The sequence below is a fragment of the Colobus angolensis genome, unplaced genomic scaffold, assembly GCF_000951035.1.
Source record: "Colobus angolensis palliatus isolate OR3802 unplaced genomic scaffold, Cang.pa_1.0 Scaffold241, whole genome shotgun sequence".
Taxonomy (NCBI): Eukaryota; Metazoa; Chordata; class Mammalia; order Primates; family Cercopithecidae; genus Colobus; species Colobus angolensis.
In genome coordinates this window covers 468,017-489,204 of record NW_012115611.1, presented here as the reverse complement: position 1 = coordinate 489,204, position 21,188 = coordinate 468,017, and the positions used below count along the sequence as shown (strand labels likewise).

Below are 21,188 nucleotides of genomic sequence, written 5' to 3'. Positions count from 1 at the left end.
AGTTAATTTTATGTAGGTTATAATACTGCATCTTTACATTTGTTTACATTTCTCTCTACTGGGAATAGCACCAAGTATAGTTTGTACGTTTGTGTGCATGTGTTTTGATAAATTTTAACGTTTTGCAATAGATTCCTGCATATCTCATGTTAGTAAATATGACTAGCATGTATTTTATACATTCCTTTATATTTAATTTTTTCTTACTTTTTTGATATTTCTAGGCTATGTGGTTCATCTGCAAGTTTTTTCAAATTGCTGCGTATCGCCAAAAAATTTTCCAATATACTTATTGAAAAAAATTCACATATAAGTGGACCCATGCAGTTCAAACCTGTGTATTTCGAGGATAAACTGTACACTATCATTCTAGTTTTCAGGCTTTTGGATTCAGACTACAACTACAACATTGGCTCTCCTGGGTCTCCAACTTGCCAACTGCGGATCTTGAGACTTGTCAACTTCCATAACCCCCATCTCGCTATCTCTCGCACTGTATATGTGTGTGTGTGTGTGTGACAGAGAGAGAGAGTGTGTCTGTAAGTTACAGAGAGACAAACACGCACACAGTTCTGTTTCTCTGGAGAACCCTAATACATCTACCTACTTAAGACATCAAATTCCTAATAAAAAGATCAGAAACTGTTTTCAATTAATAATATACATAATGATGTCAATGGCAGAGCAAAATTCTCACATTGCTTGAAGAGACTCTAATTTAAAACCTTTCTGAACAGTCATTTCACAGCATGCATTAAAACTTTAAAATTGTGTGTATTTTCCTTTTTTTTGAGATGGAGTCTCATTCTGTCACCCAGGCTGAAGTGCAGTGGCACGATCTCAGCTCACTGCAACCTCTGCCTCCCAGGTTCAAGTGATTCTCCTGCCTCAGCCTCCTGAGTAGCTGGGATTACAGGCATCCATCATCATGCCCAGTTAATTTTTGTATTTTTAGTAGAGATGGTGTTTCACCATGTTGGCCATGCTGGTCTTGAACTCCTGACCTCAGGTGACCCACCCACCTTGGCCTCCCAAAGTGCTAGGATTATAGGCGTGAGCCAACCCGCCCAGCTGTATGTAGTTTCTTATCAGATAATTTTATTTCCTGATGAATGTGTACATATATATATATATACACACACATACACACACACACACACACAAAGAATATAATCAAACCTATAATCAATTATCTATGTCCCCAGGATATTAGCTATTTGACTCTGTTATTTATATTAGTAACATATATAACAGAGTCAAATTACATCACTTTCAAAGGATATAATACTAGGTAATGAATTAAGATATTTTCAAAGATTGGTCAAAAGTATGAAAAAATAATCATAATATAATGACAATTTTTAGAATGGTGAAAACCAGTGGTGTTTAGTTGTCCAGACTAGAGTAAAAGGCTACAATGTTGAGAGTAATTATTTCAAATTGGAGGATAACAGGTGAATTTTTCTGTATTTTTCATATTTTCTATAATTAGAATAAATTACCTTAAAAAGAAATATAATAGAGGTCTAGAAAACATTATCCAAAAGTGTTCAAAGAAAATCCTATTAAATGACTTCATTAAGATTATATGGATAATGGTCAATGAAGACAGTTTTTAAAACAAATCTGAAAAAACTATAAGAGCTTTTTATAACGTTATTTTGTAAAATCCGAGCTTTTTAATAAACTATATAGCTAGAGACATGAACTGAATTGTGATCTCTTAAAAGTCATTTGTTGAACCCCTAACTCCAAATCCAACTGTAACTGGAGATAGGGCCTCTAAAGGGATAATTAAGGTTAAATGAGATCAGATGAGTGGGGCCCTAATCCAGTAAAACTAGTGTATTTATAAGAAAAGGAAGAAACACCAGGGATGCACATGCACAGAGAAAAGGCCATGTGAGCACAAAGCAAGAGGAAGGCCACCTGTAAGCCAAGAAGACAGGCCTCAGAAGAAACCAAACCTCCCAATGCTTTGATCTTGGACTCCAGCCTCCAGAAGTGTGAGGAAATAAACTTCTGTTTTTTAAGCCAACCAGTCTGTGGTATTTTATTATGGCAACGCTTGCAAACTAACATAAAACATAATAAAGTACTATAAAATGTACCTCGTAAATAATCTTTCTTCTATAATTTACTCGTAGGAGGCAGCAAATCAAGAAATAAATAGTAAAAAATGTTCTTCATACCACAGTGGCATGGCATAGAGGGGGCAAGAAATCATATTTCCAAATAAAATGTTATTAGCTGGCACTATTAAAGAGAAATAAGGAGTAGGATTCAGAATATAAGCACTGTGGATAGGTTTTTTAAAAAGTTTTTCAGGTTTATAATGATTATTGTCTATCTAAAAATGTTCTATAGGCTGGGTATGATGACTCAGGCTCACGGCTGTAATCCCAAGCACGCCATGGCAGGAAAATGGCTTGAGCCCAAGAGTTTGAGACCAACCTGGGCAACAGAGTTAGACTCCATCTCTACAAAAAGTTAAAAAAAAAAAAAAAAATTAGCCAGGCATAATGGTGTGCACCTGTGGCCCTAGCTACTCGAAAGGATGAAGTGGGAGGATTACTTGAGCCCAAAGATTGAGACTGCAGTGAGCCATGATTGCACCATTGTACTCCAGCCCACCCTGGGCAACAGAGGAAGACCTTGTCTCCAAAAAAAAAAGTGTATAAAAGATTCTGCATAACATAATAGCAAATATTTTAAATTGTTTTCACTTTATTTGTTCATGATATCTCCCGGTGCTCAAAACATTATGTGCATATGTATGTGTATGTGTATGTGTAGATACATATACATTCTTACAGAAATATAACTCTGAAAGCAATTTCAGTCTTATAATTACTACTGGCAGTATACCTACAAAGGAAAACATTCCTTTCCCAATCTTTTGTATTAGATTAATATGCAAGTCTCTTTTTATCTAAACTGAATTGTCAACACATTTATCCTTTTAGAATTTTCAACTACATTGCAGGGAGCATACTTAAAAAAAAAAATAGACTGTTTGATTTTCAGACCAAATTAAAATATCAGGTACCACTCTGATTTTTTTTTTTTTTCAAAATTACCTTGTCTGGATCCATCTTTCCTTTGATAAATTCTTGCTTCCAGAACTGCAATGCCTGTTCCAAAGTTAAACCAATGCCTTTCAGAAATAGGCCATACTGCATTCGGCCTCCATGACGAAGATGGTGATTTTCCCGCAAGGCTTTATGTAACTGACGCATGCAAGGTGGGAAGGATTTGATAGAAAGCTACAAGAAAAAACAGAAGAGTTTTAAGTTATGTGGAAGACTTATCAGGTCCCCTGTAGTATTTGTTATGGTTGCTAATTCAATTTAATTGGAATAAAAAACAAACCCCATAAGAAAATGCTTCTTTATTGCTGTGGTTACAGATGACTCTTATCTATATCAGATGTTTCTTATTAACATTTTTAAATTGGTTACAAGTTAATATAATATTTTAGATACTTTGGGTTAAATAACATACTATTAAATTTTATTTTACCTTTTTTAAATTAAACTTTTTCTTTGAAGTTAACTATAGACCCCCACACAGTTACAAAAAATAACACAAAGAGATAGCATATATCCAAATTCCCCCAAAGAGAAAATCATGTACAACTACAGTAGATTATCACAAACAGGATACTGACATTGATACAATCCACTAGTCTTATTCAGGTTTCGTCAGTTGTACTCATGCACTTACTTCTGTATTAAATTCTATACAACTTTGTCACACATAAGTTGATACATCCACCACCACAGTCAAGATGCAGAACAGTTCTGTCACCACAAGGATCTCTCATGATTTTATAACCATCCCCATCTATCTTTTGCACCCTGCTCCCCTCCCTCAGCTCCCTAATCTTTGGCAACCACTGATCTGTTCTCCATCTCTATAATTTTGTCATTTCAAGAGTATTATATAATAGAATCATATAATACGTATTGTTTTGAGATTGTCATTTTTTACTCAGCAGAATTCCCTCAAGATTCATCTAAGTTGTACATAAACTAATTTCTTTATCACTAAGTAGTTTTCCATGGTATGTATCACAATTTATTTAACTATTCACTCACTGAAGAACACTTGAGTTGTTTCCAGTTTGGGCTATTTCAAATGAAGCTATTATGAGCATTCTTGAAGAGGTTTTTATGTGAACATAAGATTTCATTTCCCTGAGATAAAAGCACAATTGCTGAATAGCAGATGAACTTTTAAGATAACTCAAACACAAAGCAGAACACAAAAACAAGAGAAATTGTTCTCATAAGGAAAATTCAAATAAATGCGTTAAAGAAATCAAGTTAAAAGGAACAAAGTGTAGGTCTTTCCCTTAGTGTCAAAAATGAAATATTGTTGCCCACTTTAATTTTTCACTTATGGTTTCAACTGCATTCTCTACGACTTCTTTAAATATCCTCCCAAGACTTAAATTCTCACTCCCTCACATATGCCTTAGCAAGTTCACTTCATCTATAAGAGCAGGTCACACTTTGCTTGACTTTGCTGCTCCCTCTAGTGACCATCCAGTTTCTCTTCATTCTTTTACAGTAACAACTTCTGAATTTTTCCATCCCCAGTCTAGTTCATTCAGACCTATATCTTTCCTTGGGAGAACTAACTAGAAAGCCTTTCAGCTCATTTTCATGTGACCATTTTTGTTCCTTCATATTAATATCTGATTTTTTTCTAAATATTGCTCTAATCTACACAATCAATATTCAACATCCTTAGTATGAACATTCAAGGTTTCCTCAATATCTGATAACTACTTTTCTTTTTTTTTGAGATGGAATCTCACTCTGTTGCCCAGGCTGGAGTACAGCAGTGCCACCTCAGCTCACTACAAACTCTGCCTCCCAAGTTCACACAATTCTCCTGCTTCAGCCTCCTGAGTAGTAGCAATTACAGGTGCCTGCCAACACGCCCAGCTAATTTTGGTTATCTGTAGTAGAGACAGGGCTTCGCCATGTTGGCCAGGCTGGTCTCGAACTCCTGACTTCAGGTGATCCTCCCACCTCAGCCTCTTAAAGTGCTAGAATTACAGGTGGCATGACCCATTGTGCCTGGCCAATAACTATTTTTCAATTTTACATAACAGAACAATTATTTATTAAGTGTTCTGGAAAATAAGCTAGGACATAATTTTCCCCTTCAATTCAGTTAAGGAAAAACACACAACGATGATTATATTCACTATTAGGTAAATTAAACACATGAAATAAATGATAAAATGAAGGCTCCAACAAGGGCAAAACTTGAGCACCACAGAGGCACTGTGACAGGGAGCCCGGGAAAGCCCAGTGTACTATTACTACACCAAAACGAGTCTTCGGCTCCAGTCCACTGGGTTATTCACTATCCCATGACCATGCAGTCATGCTCTGTAGCTTCTCATTTTTCTCACTCTGCTAGCCCTACCTGGTGCACCCTACATGCCACGTAGCCAAAGCCAAGTTATCATTCAAGACCCAACTCAATTTCTATTTCTTTTGGCACATTCCTTGACCACTTTTTATTCATTCAATCAACAAATATTTATTTAACACTCACTATGTGTACAGCCCTGGGGGACCAGTAGTGAACAAAGAAGTCAAAAACCCTGTCCTCAAAGAGCTTACATTTTATTAGAAGGAGATGGACAATGAATACAGACATTAAAAAGATAACATCTGATGCCAAAGCACTGGAAATGAAATAGAGAAATGAAATCAAGTGTGATTAGGGGAGAGGTACTTCAATTTGGGTGGCCAGGGAAGCCTTTTTGAGGAGATGGCATTTCAAGTAAGACAAGGTAAGTTGGATTCTAGTGAAATGAAGATCCTGAGAAGGAATAAACATGGTATGCTAAAAGACAGCATAAGATTCATGTGACCAGAGCAAGTGAGTGAGCCAGAATGGAGCAGAAGACAAAATAGAAATGATGAGCACATATGGCTTCAGAGGCCATAACATGAGTTTGGATGTTAGTCTACATATGATGAAAACCCACTAGAGGGCTCTGACCAGAAGACTGGCATGATTCAATAAACAAAGAGAACTCTGGCTGTTATGCAGTGAAAAGACCATATGAGACTAAGAATGGAAGCAGGAGGGATACTTAAGAGGTGTGGGCAGTAGTCCAAATAATAAAAATTTAAAAGATAGTGTCCAGCTATATACAGATATAAAAATGATTATGGAAAATGAGCAAACAAAAGAATCATAAGTCCAGGATAGAGGATAAATTATCAACTTGGATCTTGTAGAGGCCAAGAACAATAACAAGAAAAGCACCAGTACACAAGACCATTAGTTAGGTGTTCAAATCATCAGTGAATACAGGTGTGGAGGGAGGAGGTGGAGATGCAACAGAGGAGGTATCAGATGATATAATAAGATCACAAGGGCTTTAAAGGAGCTGGAGCTGTAACAATGGAAGGCGGAGAAATATGGACCAAGACACTCGCCGCACACCTATCTACGAACTCGGGGGGAAAGTTGTCTCTAATTGAAGAGGGCCACAGGGGAAAGCATTGAGAAAGCCAGATTTGTTAGAAGAAAAAACTAAAGAAAACATTTGGAGAAGAGTTGCAAATATCAAGGGATATGCAAATGACATGCTGTTGTGAAGATCAAACAATATAGATACAGAGTTAGGAGGCAGTCCAGAAAAAGATACATCTGTATTACTTACCACAGGGTCTCAGGCACAGACCCATGACAGGATCATCATCATAGCACTTAACATTACATTGCTTATTTATTATTTATTATGTTGTCTCTCTCCCTCATGTAAGGTCCATGAAGACAGGGACATTTTCTGTTTTCCTCACTTCTGTATCCACAGCACAATGGCTGGTACATAACTGATGGGCTCAATATATATTCATTAAATGAATTAATATTTCTATGAACTCCAACAGTATCCAACCAAATTCACATATGCTTGTGAATGGGGAAACATCTAGCTAGAACTAGGAACAGAATTAACTTCCAACCACTCACATTATATAAACACAAATCACATGAGTGGAAGTGAGAAGGGGGACTGTTAGAGATAAGTGTTTAATAAAAAAAATTAAAAGATGGGACATCTTTGAGAATAAATTTCAAATCAACAAATCAACTGTGTAAAGTAGGCAACCCTATTGCTATTTCTAGACATATTAACTACAAGTACTTTTTTATAATTTTTCAAATGGAAGATGATCTATTCATTCTGATCCAAACTCATGGTCTCTCTCTACTAGTCTTATTACAGTTCTTGCTTCCAAGCATTAAAATCCTGGTGTATTTTTAATTTATTGTGAATAATTTGGTAGTTGTCTAACCCAAGATTATTTATAGCTGGCTTATTTTCCCTTTTGCGTATGGAGCGCAAATTCTGTTATGTATTAAAGAGAAATTCTACAAGTATGGCAAAGTACACTACTCTATGGAACCACAAAGTGAAAGGATGTTAAAATAAGCTATCTATTAATTTCGTAGCCTACACTAGATGATGAATTGCCCTCTCCCCCTGAAATTCATATATCAAAGTCCTGACCTCTAGTAGCTCCAAATGTGACTATATTTAGAAATGGGGCCTTTAAAGAAATCATTAAGGTTAAAGGAGGCCATGGGGCTTGGGCCCAGGTCTCACGTACTCAGTGTCCTTACAAAAAGAAGAGACACCAGGGATGTACGCAAGCAGTGGGAAAACCACAGGAGAACACAAAGAGAAGGTAGTCATCTGTGAGACAAGAAAGGCCCTGGAAGAAATCAAACCTACTACCACTTTGATCTTGGATTTCAAGCCTCTAGACTGTCAGAAAATAAATTTCTGCTGTCATGACAGCCCTAACAAACTAATACACTTAGTGTTTTCCATTTCCCTTCATTAAATGTATACAGTATTTAAATGTAAACACAAATTCCATTTAGTTATTTAAAAGAATTTCTGTTTGGAATAATTGATTAAATTCTGCTTTTACAAAAGTACAGATAATTTTCTGATTAAATGATTTTCCTATGATTTTTAAAAAATCATATGTGTAGGACATGGGATTTTCTTTAAAATTACTCAGCAAGCATTGAAAAAACATTCTATCTCCTCACCCAAAAGTCTTTGATTTAAGAAAGTATATGTTCCCTCCATTGATAAAGTTCTAAGTTTAAAAGAATGTGTTACTTACCAAATCAATCTGATCTAAAGAAATCTTCCCAACATTTCCCTGGGTACTGTAATCTTGGCCAGTGTAGGAATGACTTTAAAAACAGAAAAACAAACAAACAAACAAATATTAAAACAGATTCATAAAATACTTTTGATCCCTTCGAAGGAAATTTTTAAATTCTGAAAATGATAAAAATAAGAATAAGAAAACATTTTACATATAAACCTTAGCAGAAACATAGCCAAGTGTTTTAAATGTATTTAATGAAATTAATTTAAGTAACTTACCCCAAAATAATACAAAAATATAGTAACAGTCTAAACCTCCTGACTCCTAGTCTAGAGCACCACTTCCATTTTTCAGAAGGGTAATCCAAGTTGTTGTTAAAGTTCAAACCTCTACAATTTATACTTTATTAACAGCACAACAACACAGCAAAAAAGCAGCTGGAACTTAAACTGGGAACCATCACTTAAAAGTAGTAGGTGAGTAAGTTACTTAGTTACTCTCTGTATGCCAGGTTCCTTACTGACTAATGGTGATAATAATGCCGGCTTTGCAGTATTGATAGGAAGTCTGAATTTTAAGAATTTTTGTTAAAGAGCCTGACATAAAGTAATTACTGTTTATTAAAATAAATAATATCTGAATAGCACTTTACAATGTACAAAGAGTCTTTGATAGCCTCTAATTAGATCTCACAACCCCCCGAGAGAGCGTTTTTATATATCATTTGATGAATGGAGGCTGCTTGGAGGAGTTAGAAACTTGTTAGGATCAGAAAGCAAGTGAGCAGTGCAGTGGAAACTCAAACCTTTTGATTCCTAATTCCCCGTTTCATCACTGCACTATATCATCCTCTTCCCTACGATAAATTTGGATTACCTTCAAATTAGGAAACATAACTTAGTATATACTACCTAAAGCCACCCACCTCAGTAATGTTTCACCTCCTTGACACAACACACTACTCATGCCCAACTCCATGAACACAGACTCAGGTGCATGCAGGTGTGACATAGCAAAAAACAGCTGCTAGAGTACACAGAAATTCACAATCAAACCAAGGATTATACAAATACCACAACTAAAGGGAAATCCTGGAGTGAAGAGTCATTATGATCATAAAGAATTCCACCAGGGCAACAGAGTAAGACTCTGTCTCTGTAAAAAATAAAACAAAACAAAAAAAAACCTGGGCATGGCGGTATGCCTGTAGTTCTAGCTACTCTGGAAGCTGAGGTAAGAGGATTGCTTGAGTCAGGGAGAGCAAGGCTGTAGTTAGCCATGATCACGCCTGAGCACTCGAGTCTGGGCTATAGAGCAAGACTATCTCAAAAAAAAAAATCCAGACACATTTTTTTTTTTTTGAGACGGAGTCTCGCTCTGTTGCCCAGGCTGTCCAGGCTGGAGTGCAGTGGCACGATCTCAGCTCACTGCAAGTTCTGCCTCCTGGGTTCACGCCATTCTCCTGCCTCAGCCTCCTGAGTAGCTGGGACTACAGGTGCACGCCACCACGCCCAACTAATTTTTTGTATTTTTAGTAGAGATGGGATTTCACCGTGTTAGTGAGGATGGTCTCGATCTCTTGACCTCGTGATCTGCCCACCTCAGCCTCCCAAAGTGCTGGGATTACAGGCGTGAGCCACTGCGCCCGGCCTCCAGACACTACTTTCTATCTGCTCAGTTACAGATTCCTCCTGCTGAACCACATATACGCTCAAGATGCTTTGCAGACAGGCTATTGTTTCCATAATCAACGAATTTTACTGATTAAACAATGGGTATGGATTATGAAGCAAAACCACAGTACAGCTGGCTCACACCTGTCATCCCAGCACTTTGGGAGGCTGAGACAGGCAGATGGCTTCAGCCCGGGAGTTCAAGACTAGCTTAAGAAATATGGCAAAACCTTGTCTCTACAAAAAATACAAAAATTGGCTGGGCATGGTGGCGTGTGTCCGTAGTCCCAGCTACGTGGGAGGCTGAAACAGTAGGATGGCTTGAGCCCAGGAGATGTAGGATGCAGTGAGCTGAGATTGTGCTCCACCCTGGCTGACAGAGTGAGACACTGTATCAAAAAAAGGTACAGATTTCCCCTCCCTGCAAGTCCTCCTTCTACAGACTAAGAGGGACCTGAGAATTACTCTAAGAGCAGGATGAGTAGACTAATATTGAGGGAAACCAGAAGATGCCACCCCCAAAATATGAAGGATTTTGAGCAAAAGCAATTTAAGAAGAAGCAGATTCAAGAAAGCTCTCTGCCCTCCCTCTATCTGCCTAAAAGCAAAACATAGATTTACAAAGACAAAAGGCATCCTGCCCACCTTCTACCAGTGAGAACAAGGTTAATCAGTGAAGATAACTTCAGATTCTTATTATGTGGAGATGATACCAGAGAAATCTATATGAACAAACTTTACCAGCTGGTCTTTATCTGCCATTTATTTGCCTTCTCACAAGTTGCTGCCATCAGAGACTCAAAGTCCTTTTCCTTTGCCATGTCACTTCTCTAGCAATTTATTGCTCTTAGTTGAATTTGCTACATAATAAACTTGAATTGAAAACACCTTTTTTGAGAACTACTTACTTTCTGGATGTCTTCCATATATATGTCTTCCACAGTACACACGTGTGCTATGGTTTGAATATTTGTCCCTTCCAAAACTCAGGTTGAAATTTAATCCCCAATGTGGCAGTATTGAGAGGTAGGATTAATGGATAAAGGATTAATAGATTAATGAGTTGCCATGGGAGGGAAACTTGTGGCTTTACAAAATGAGGAAGAGAAACTTGAGCTGGCATGTTAACATGCTCAGCCCCCTCGCCATGTGATACCCTACACCACCTCAAGACTCTTCAGAGTTCCTACCAGCAAGAAAGCTCTCACCAGATGCACCCCCTGGACCTTGGACTTCCTATCCTCTGTGACTGTAAGAGATAAATTTGTTTCCTTTATAAATTACCCAATTTCAGATATTCTGTTATAAGCACAGAAAACTGATAGAAAATGTTAATAAATTTGTTTTTCTCCTATTAATCTGTCTTTTGTTACATGGGTCCTTTCCAACCTATAGGGCTTGAAGAAGAAATTCTTCTTCTTCTCCTATGAGACCATATTCTAAAACACATCTCCTCTTGTATTACTTTCCCTTGCCTTGTACTATCTTTCCCTTGAGTAACACCTTTCTGACAATGTGTTATTGGATTCTATGCATTCTATTAATTGCAGTAGCACTATGGCATATAAAACTCATGCAAAGTTAAACTGATAGCTGCCATTTAACTTTAATGTTTTAGACTTTAGCACACAGCATAACCAGATAATTGTTTCAGTGGAATCTCAGAAATAAAAATGTTATTTCATTTTCCAACATGTCTTACAGTACAGCAAAGCAGCAGCATGGGGCATTGGGAACGGCAGTAGGCTAAGAGTATGAGGACCCTTTCTTGTTTTTGTTGTTTGTTTCTGTTTTTGTTGTTTTTTGTTTTGTTTTTGTTTTTGTTTTTTTTGAGATGGAGTCTCGCTCTGTCGCCCAGGCTGGAGTGCGGTGGCGCCATCTCAGCTCACTGCAAGCTCCACCTCCCAGGTTCACACCATTCTCCTGCCTCAGCCTCCTGAGTAGCTGGGACTATAGGCACCCACCACCATGCCCAGCTAATTTTGGTATTTTTTAGTAGAGACGGGATTTCACCATGTTAGCCAGGATGGTCTCGATTTCCTGACCTCATGATCTGCCTGCCTCGGCCTCCCAAAGTGCTGGGATTACAGGCGTGAGCCACCACACCCAGCCGGTTTTTGTTTTTTAAATACCAGTTCTGCAAACTGGGACAAGTCACTTAACCATCCTGATTTGCACCATCCTTATTTGTAAAATGGCACTAATAATGCCAGCTCTGCCTAATTAACAGATATACTGGGGAAATCAAATGAAATAATGTATCCAAAGTGCTAATTAAAATCAGTAAAGCATACTCCAGCACACAGAGCAATTGCAGTCTTGACCAGTAAGTACAGAAATAACAGGATTGTAAGAGAGACAACAGCATGATCCTGTAGAGGAGCCATTACCCAGCTGGGAAGTACTAGGCCATGCCATTGACCCTTATAAGTCTCAGATTCTTAGCCTGTCAGCTGAAGGTGGTGATTACAATGATCTAACAGGATTGTTCAGATCAAATAAACAAATATGAAAGGCCTCTATAAATGGTAAAATGATGTACAAACAGAATTTTAGTTATTGAGTAAATGAAACCAAATGATTACTATGCCACAAGGAAGTTGTTCTCAGCCCAGATCAATGCATACTATTAATTAATACTTATTAATTAATACAGATTAATGCACACTTATGCATATTAATGCATAAGTACAAAGAGAAGACATATAAAGAGGACATATACATTTGCCTAAATGACAGTATAAAATGCTTGTTCTTTCACACCTCACTAGAATATACAAAAGGGCTACATTTCAAGGAAAAAAGAAAAAAAAGCAAGAGAATGGTAGCAACAATGAATTCTAAGAGAGAATATAAGTAAACTTAAACTGTGTAGACATCAAACTTCTAAAAATATTTTTGGCCAGGCCTAGTGGCTCATGCCTCTATTCCCAGCACTTCGGGAAGCCAAGGCAGGAGGACTGCTTGAGCCCAGGTGTTAGAGATCAGCCTGGGCAACACAGCAAGACAGCACCACTACAACAAAAAAAAAATTAGCTGGGTGTGGTGGCACGCACCTGTAGTCTCAGCTACTCAGGAGGCTGAGGTGGGAGGATTCCTTGAGCCTAGGAGTTTGAGGTTGCAGTGATTTATGATCACATCACTGCAGTCCAGCCTGGATGAGGGAGTGAGACCCTGTCTCAAAAACAAAAAATAAAAACTCTATAAAAAAGACATGTGTGTAATTAATAGAAAGAAGACCACCAGTCTAGTGTGGGCAAGTATGGAACCCATGGGGATGGGGATGAATATGATAGAAATGAAGATGTTAAGTATCAGAACTAGGAATGGCATTTCTCCTCTACTCATCTATAATCAGAAAGGCTTACTACGTCTGCATTAGAGGAGGTGATAATAAACAGCACAGCTACTTAACACATATTTGAACTAGTTAAGGATAGCTGGGGGCAGGGGGATTGTTAGATACAACACAAGGCAGGCAGATGGTGAGAAGCCTGTATCCCATACTCTGCAGGCAGTGAAAAATCATGAAAAGATATGAGGCAAGAACTGACATAATCCAGTTTACACTTGAGAAACAAAGCAGTGTGGGGAAATAATTAGAAAGGGGAGGGACTGGCAACTAACTGGAAGAATACTGTAAACAATGTTATATCCAGGCGAGGGAAGGTAAGGGCCTTAGCAAAGTAGTGGTAATGGATGGAGAAAGGAAGGTAATAGATAAGCTCAGGAAATTTTCTGGAAAAGAATGGATATGCTTTGATGAGGGAGGTAGAAAAGTCAAGAATAACAGTTTCTAGCCTGAGTGTCTGAGAGCTTCCAAGACACGATTTCACTTTCCACAAGATAAAAACTATTTAGCCTAAACAATAAAACTGTAATTCAGGAATAAACTTACAAAGAAATTATGAAAATACAAGTCGTGATAAGTTTACTTTACTCCTTATTACAGTGTTTCCAGGTGAATGGTGTTTCCTCATAATAATGAAATATTGACAGAAGCTCAAAAATCAAGGTAGAAGAAAAACAAATAATGCTGCCACAAAATAATAAAAACCCTTAAAAACAATTCACATTGGCTCATGAAACTGGCTTTTACTTGGAAGTGCCAAGAGATGGTTCTAAAGGAGAATCCTAACAGGTAGCCAGGGAAAGAGACGCACCCTTTTCCCACATTCAGAGCTCAGTGCCAGCTTTCTATCGCACTGCTGCCAAATAAATGAAGCTGCTATATTAAAGAATTGTCAAAATATATTCTTATTTTCATGACTTGAAAAAGATCGATTTTATGAGGGAACATGTCTTAGTGATTATTATATTGGGAAAACAGTGAAAGTCATTTTTAATAGCAAAAAACATTTTTAATTGCTTCAACATCTATAAACACATCAAACCCAGCAGAAAATAGTTTTCTGTCCATTTAAAATACTCACAGCTTTATTTTGAGAAACATTCACTGTCAACAACATAGTTTTTTTTAACAAGGGATTCAGGAAGCATAAAAGCTTTTCCACTCCTAATGTTTCATAAAAGAATAAAGTGAGATATAACACAAATACCATTTTTTCAATATAGAAGACCGAAGAACATTTTGATGGGTCACAAAATTCAAATTACGTCATTAATGACTATTTTGCCAAACATAAAGGGCAATGTTTGATTAACTAATCAGAGAATCTTGAAAAATCTGAATTTGATTTCCTTAATTCTCAGTTTAGCTACTAATTTTCCACAAGTTTAAAAGGAAAAAGACAAGGCAAGATATGCATCAATTTTTTTCATCCATAAATATGTGTGGTAAGGGATAAGGAATTGCAGTGATTTACTTTCACTTCTTATGCATAATTTATTTGCTAAAGTATCAGGTGAAAGGCATTAAGGGTGAAATATCAGTTTTCTCAACTTATAGAAAAGTAGTGAAAACAATAAAGATGTGGTTCAGTGAATATCCAATTACATTTGAAATCTATCTGAAGACACTGGACACTGGGTTGTAAAAGGATATAGTGTACTTTTGCTAAAATGTAACAATTACTGTACTGTACCAGCAAAATAAATACCTTCACTACCGAAACAGAACCATATAAATGCATAAAACCCAGGACAAACTACTTTTTTAATATCACTAGATTGTCAGATTCTCTCTCTATAAGACACATTTTTTCCACATCCCAGTTATTGTCCTTATCTGGATGTAACAGATTCTAATTATTAAAACAAACAAACAAACAAATTGAAAGAAAAAAAAAAAAAAAACACCACACACACCTTCAGGAGTCCCTGTACAACCCCCCTATCTCTCGTCATGCACTTACTAAGCATCTTGGTGACCAAGGAAGGGTCCAAGCAGTGAAGGATCGACATAATCCAGGGAGGAGAACAACAAAGCTCAAAACAATTGTTCTCAGGCCTACAGAGAAGAGGTCTCTTCTAAATGAAGAGAAGAAGGTAGGCAATGTGAAGCATTAAAGATTTTTGAGCAATAAAATGACACTGAATAGAGAGAGTTACGCTTTAGAAACACAGACTACAGGATTCTAGAATGTTATTAAAATGTTGTTGAAATGACTGACAACAGGTCTATGTTGAATAGAGAAGCCTGCTGAGCCACAGGGGGAGGTGATCTTGGGGGACTGAAATGGAAGGCTGGAATGAAGGGAAGATGACCATCAGTAGGAATGAGCAACTGGGGAGTCAAGTGGAAGAATCAGAGATGGTAGTCAGAAAATAATTTAAGCTTGGAGGTTTAGAAGTAGGATGTGATAATCACAAAAAAAGTCAAAGGCCCGATTGTTTTAATATTTTTATCACTTGTAGTTTAACAATGTTGAATATATATTAAAACATTCTGACATTTTGACCAGATTCATAAAAGTATGTGATTAAAGTTTATTAAGGTTGTTGAAGGGGTTTTAAAGTAAGAATGTGATAAGGGTGTGGCATTTTGGAATAATAAACTCTTTTTCTTGGGATCTGAAGGGTTATCACATAACAGGTGGATGGGCAGAAAAGATAAACAAAGCCAAGAAAATTTCTAAAAAGTAGTTGATAGATGAAGAGGTTAGGTTAGAAAAACACACAAGCAAAGGCAAGTGGGCAGGGGATGGGGGAGAAATTCGGCAGGAAATTAGGTAGGTCCTGAGATAGGTCTTTAATCAAAGATCATCATATACACCATGGAATATTATGCAGCCATAAAAAAGGATGAGTTTGTGTACTTTGTAGGGACATGGATGCAGCTGGAAACCATCATTCTTAGCAAACTATCACAAGAACAGAAAACCAAACACCGCATGTTCTCACTCATAGGTGGGAACTGAACAATGAGATCACTTGGACTCGGGAAGGGGAACATCACACATTGGGGCCTATCATGGGGAGGGGGGAGGGGGGAGGGATTGCATTGGGAGTTATACCTGATATAAATGACAAATTGATGAGTGCTGACGAGTTGATGGGTGCAGCACACCAACATAGCACAAGTATACATATGTAACAAACCTGCACGTTATGCACATGTACCCTAGAACTTAAATTAAAAAAAAAAAAGATCATTACAATAAAATTTTAAAAACACCTTTAAGTCCTATTTCTTTTGTAATAACATAGTGCTAAGTTTCTGTTTTAATGAAAATGTGAGGTTTTCTTCAGGTTTCTAAACACCTAAGTGTACATATAATAGTGTCTTCTAAGAAAACAGAATTTTGCAATTGTGTATAACAAACTCTGCTTACACAAAAGTAATCTGGTGTCTCTCCCTATGTTTTTGTTTTCTTTTGAGGTGATGGTCTTAAATTATATATTCTGCTATAAGAGAATTCATGATACACAAAATATATAAAAGTATCTTTTCTTTTTTTTAATTTGAGACGGAATTTTGCTCTTGTTGCTCAGGCTGGAGTGCAATGGTGTGATCTCGGTTCACCGCAACCTCTGCCTCCTGGGTTCAAGCAATTCTCCCGCCTCAGCCTCCTGAGTAACTGGGATTACAGGCATGTGTCACCATGCCCGGCTAATTTTGTATTTTTAGTAGAGACGGGACTTCTCCATGTTGGTCAGATCAGTCTTGAACTCCTGATCTCAGGTGATCTGCCTGCTTCAGCCTCCCAAAGTGCTGGGATTACAGGCGTGAGCCACTGCACCCAGCCAAAAGCATCTTTTAATGGTTGCATTTGTTCAATAACTTACATAAAACTTAATTAAAACGCAGTCAGTCGCACCTGAGAAACTTTTCCCTCCCATATTATCTTGCTCATTAAACATAAGAGGGCAGCATGGCTAGTTTTCCAATACAGCTTAAAATCACAGTAAACAGAAAATTATAAAGCTAACAGAATTTCAATAATGTATAGGCTGAAAAGAGAAAGGTCAGACTTTCAAAACATACAAAACACATATTTATGCAACCAAATTTAAATGATCCCATTTTAAATCCAATTAAATCAATCTAATTTTGGAGAATGAAAGGGTTGGGGAATGACCAACACAGCAAGGCATAATTAATCAACACATCCACACTAAACTACAGTTTTCCCCAAATACTATCTCACAAACGTCTAATGTACAGAACAAAAATACCATGGATATATAAAAGGATAAATCTGAAACAGAAACATCTGCACACATCTGATCTGTGAATTGTAGTGAAAGGCAGACCTACTCCTGGACTTTGCAGAAACAACAGAAATTTAAGTCCTGTTCAATGTACCACGAATATCAATATGAGCACTTAGGTACTCAACAGGGAATTGTTTTTGAGTGTTGAAACTCAGAGTTGAAAACAAAAAGCAGAAATTACATGAAAGTGGATTTATGGGTCTCATGGCAAGATTAGCCAGTTAAGAAAAAAAATAATAATCTTTTCATGCTGTGGCACTGATTGTTAACAGAAGATGGATCATCACACCTCAGCTCCAAGAGTGGTATTCACCAGCTCCACTACTGCGACATAAATGCCACAGGGTATTACTGACAAAATGGGAGGGCAAAAGTCAGCTTTTCAAGGGTGATTACAACTCCAGTAATTTTCTCCTTTTCAGACTACTGATGAAAATTTGACAGAGTAAACAGGAAGTAGTGGAATAGTTGCAACACTTTAGGAATTGGCTGCAACTCCTCCTCATTTGTGTAATTTCTCCAAGTCCAGTTTGCCCAAGGCAATCATGGAGGCATAAAAGAACCAGGCAATAAATAGAGAAGAGTGATTAAGAGGGTAAGTTTCAGAATCCAAGAGTCATGCAAAAGTTTGCATACAGTCACTATCTGTGTGATTTTGCAAAGATCTCTTACTTGCTTTCATCTTAATCACTGGTAAAACAGGGATTATAAAACAGATCACAAAAGTGCTGCCCTCAAAGAATTGCTGTAAGGACAAATGAAATGTCTGTAGTGTTTATCACAGTATTTTTCACTCAAATTGTAATAAACATCATCATCATCATCCTGGCCTAAGTTTATTATTCTTAAACATTTTGGATTTTTTTTTCTCTGTTCTTAACATTCACCAATTTCTTCCTATGAATACTAGAAAAAAATAATTTCTTTCCAACCTTCTTCATACTATCACATAAAATGTTTAACCTCAAAGTATTAATAGGAGAATTCAGATGTCCTTGAATAATCTGATATCTGGAAGATTTTGTGGGTCTATCATTATAGTCTATATTTACACTTTTAGGAAGTGTACAAAGTACAAATATTCAACTTAAACAATAGAGATTTAAATGAAATCCATTTTATGAAGCTTTACTGTTCAATATAGTATCCATTAGCCAAATGTGACTACTGGGCACTTGAAATGTAGCTTAGACTAAATTGAGATGTTCAATAAGTACAAAGTATACACTGGATTTCAAAGACTTAGTACATAAAATGTAAAAGATTTCATTCATAATTTTTCATAGTGATTACAGCTCAAAATGATATTTTGAGCTGGGTGTGGTAGCACATATCTGTAGTCCCAGCTATTCAGGAAGCTAAGGAAAAAAGATTACTTGAGCCTAGGAGTTCAAGTAGCTGAGCCTGGGCAAAAGAGCAAGATCTCATCTCTTTAAAAAAAAAAAAAGATATTTTGAATATGAGTTAAATAAGATATGTTATCAAAATTAATTTCACTTGAGTAATTTAAAATTATATATAATTATATATGTGGCTTACATTTGTTGCTCTCATTATGATTCTACTGGATAACATTATTGTATAGTGAGGACACAATGACATAAAACAATCAAACGGTTTTCTGGAGGACTAGGTATAACTATAGAATAGCCAGCTGACTTGCCCTGACTTCTATTTGCTACATTAAGATCAATCTCTGCCAGTCATAAGCAAAATGCAGGCTGCAATTAGGCCGACTAAAGGAAGTGCTTCAAGTCTACTATAAATGTGCTTGTTTTTACAACATTTTACTTGGGAATCAAGTTTTTATATTTAAGCCATAGTTTGCCATTTATACTGTTAGGGAAGCAATCTTGAATTCTGATTAGCTTGGTGGGAACCTGAATTGTCTCTCTGGGGACAAAGAAAGCTGTGGCATGTTTATTTGGAAGGCTTTGGGGCTGCTTGGTCAACCTCAACCTCAATACCTAATTGCAACTGTCCATTCTTCTCTCCTTTGTAAGAAGCCATAACAGACAGGATGCAAATGTGGCTTACAGCAAAATCCTAAGCCAGAGTGGAAAGAATTCCTCCCTCATCCTCAGGGGGTATCTCTCTGCCCTCCATCCCCCACCAGCAGACAGAGTTTCTGAGGTTCATAAAACATATTTCCATTCTTTGTCAAGCATTTCCCAGTACTCTTAAGACTAAACAGGTTAACACCATTTGCTCCTTTCTATCTGGCAGGCTACAGTTTATCATATTTTTTAAACTAGCATAAAATAAAAAAGCAGTGAAGAAAGCATCACAAATAATCAAAACTGATCTCTGCATCGAGGAAACATATTTATTCGGACCATTAAAAAGTAAGCTAATACATCTTTCAAAATGAACTGTAATCTCCTACATCATTCCATAAAAGGATACCAAGTTCCAATACAACCTTTTCACATGAAGCCAGGTGTAATAATAGCACAAATGGAAAAACAACTTCAGGAAGAAGAAATAAATGTTTCTGTACATTACCCATTTATCTATTTTTGCAATCACAATTTTACCCACTGTGGGTGTTAAAAAAACAAACAAACAAACCCTATCCACATAAACTAGGCCACTCAGACATTTAGAAAGCACAGTCCCTGCACTTTGGATTTGTAGGGTGGGTAGGAAATCAAAGGAGCCAAAGCTACAATGTATCATTTCCTGCAGTGAAGGATATCACAGGAAAATTCAGTCAACAGCTGTCACCACTGAAATTGAAATGAGTTTGGGTTTTATTCTCCAGCGAAATCCCTAGTAAATGGTATCCAACTTGTATTAGCCCAGGTGATTTTCCCTGCAGTTATTCCAAATGAGAACACAATCAATAAAATTCTGTTTTAAATTGGTTGAATGTAGATTATTTTTCCACAAGCATAAATTTTATTCAACTTTATTTTTTAAAAAGTCTCCACAGAAAACTACCATCACACAACATGCAGTATAATGACCTATTTTTCTTTATAACTGGGAGAAATTGTATGATTCCAAGAGGCTAAAATATCCAATAAAAATCAGGACCATATGGGTTTCCATATCAGGTAGGAACTATAAATGGTGCAACTGCTACTTTATTTTATGTTTCCTCATCTTCCCTATGTGGTCCATATTTTCCTATTTATTCCAAGTTATAACCAAAATCCAATGAACTCCAAGATAAATGAAAGTTGCATCTCATTTTTCTATAAAAATATCTGTACATTTGTCAAAAGACATTGAACTATATCCTTTAAATAGGTGGATTTTTTGTATATAAATTGTACCTCAATAAAACTGATTTTAAAAGTAAAATACACACATACACCCCTATAATATATATTCAAACTACAGCTTTACATAGCTGTTTTCACCATATAACTTTAAGACTCCAACAAACATATCTATTTTCATGAGTAAAAAATTTATGTTCCTTTACTCTCTATATTCTTAGCATATATTATGGTAATATAATGAACCCTAATAAAGATGGTTTTGGTTTTGGGTTGTGTCCAGGATAGTCAAATGACTACAATAAAGAAAGGATTCACAATAGGGTAGTCACGAAAAAGTGAGAGGCCGAGGGAATAAAGTTCCAACATCCAGCAAAATTAATATGCTAAAATGATAGACAACGTCTTCCCATTCCCCCACAAATAATTTACACAATGTAGAATGCTTCTGAGATGAGCTATTACACATTTATGGCATTCTAGGATTATCCCCACATTTG

General features: G+C 36.8%; 1 protein-coding gene across 2 annotated transcripts in view; it reads right to left on the bottom strand.

The window, feature by feature from the left end:
* PRIM2 (primase, DNA, polypeptide 2 (58kDa)) overlaps positions 1–21,188 on the bottom strand; it is a 410,194-nt gene that overhangs the window by 114,152 nt on the left and 274,854 nt on the right. For both annotated transcript variants that reach the window (XM_011945621.1, XM_011945620.1), the window contains exons 9-10: positions 8,181–8,253; positions 3,081–3,266 (exon numbers count right to left, since the gene is read on the bottom strand). In XM_011945621.1, the coding sequence (XP_011801011.1) occupies positions 3,081–3,266; positions 8,181–8,253 (259 nt within the window). The remainder of the gene's footprint in view (positions 1–3,080; positions 3,267–8,180; positions 8,254–21,188) is intronic.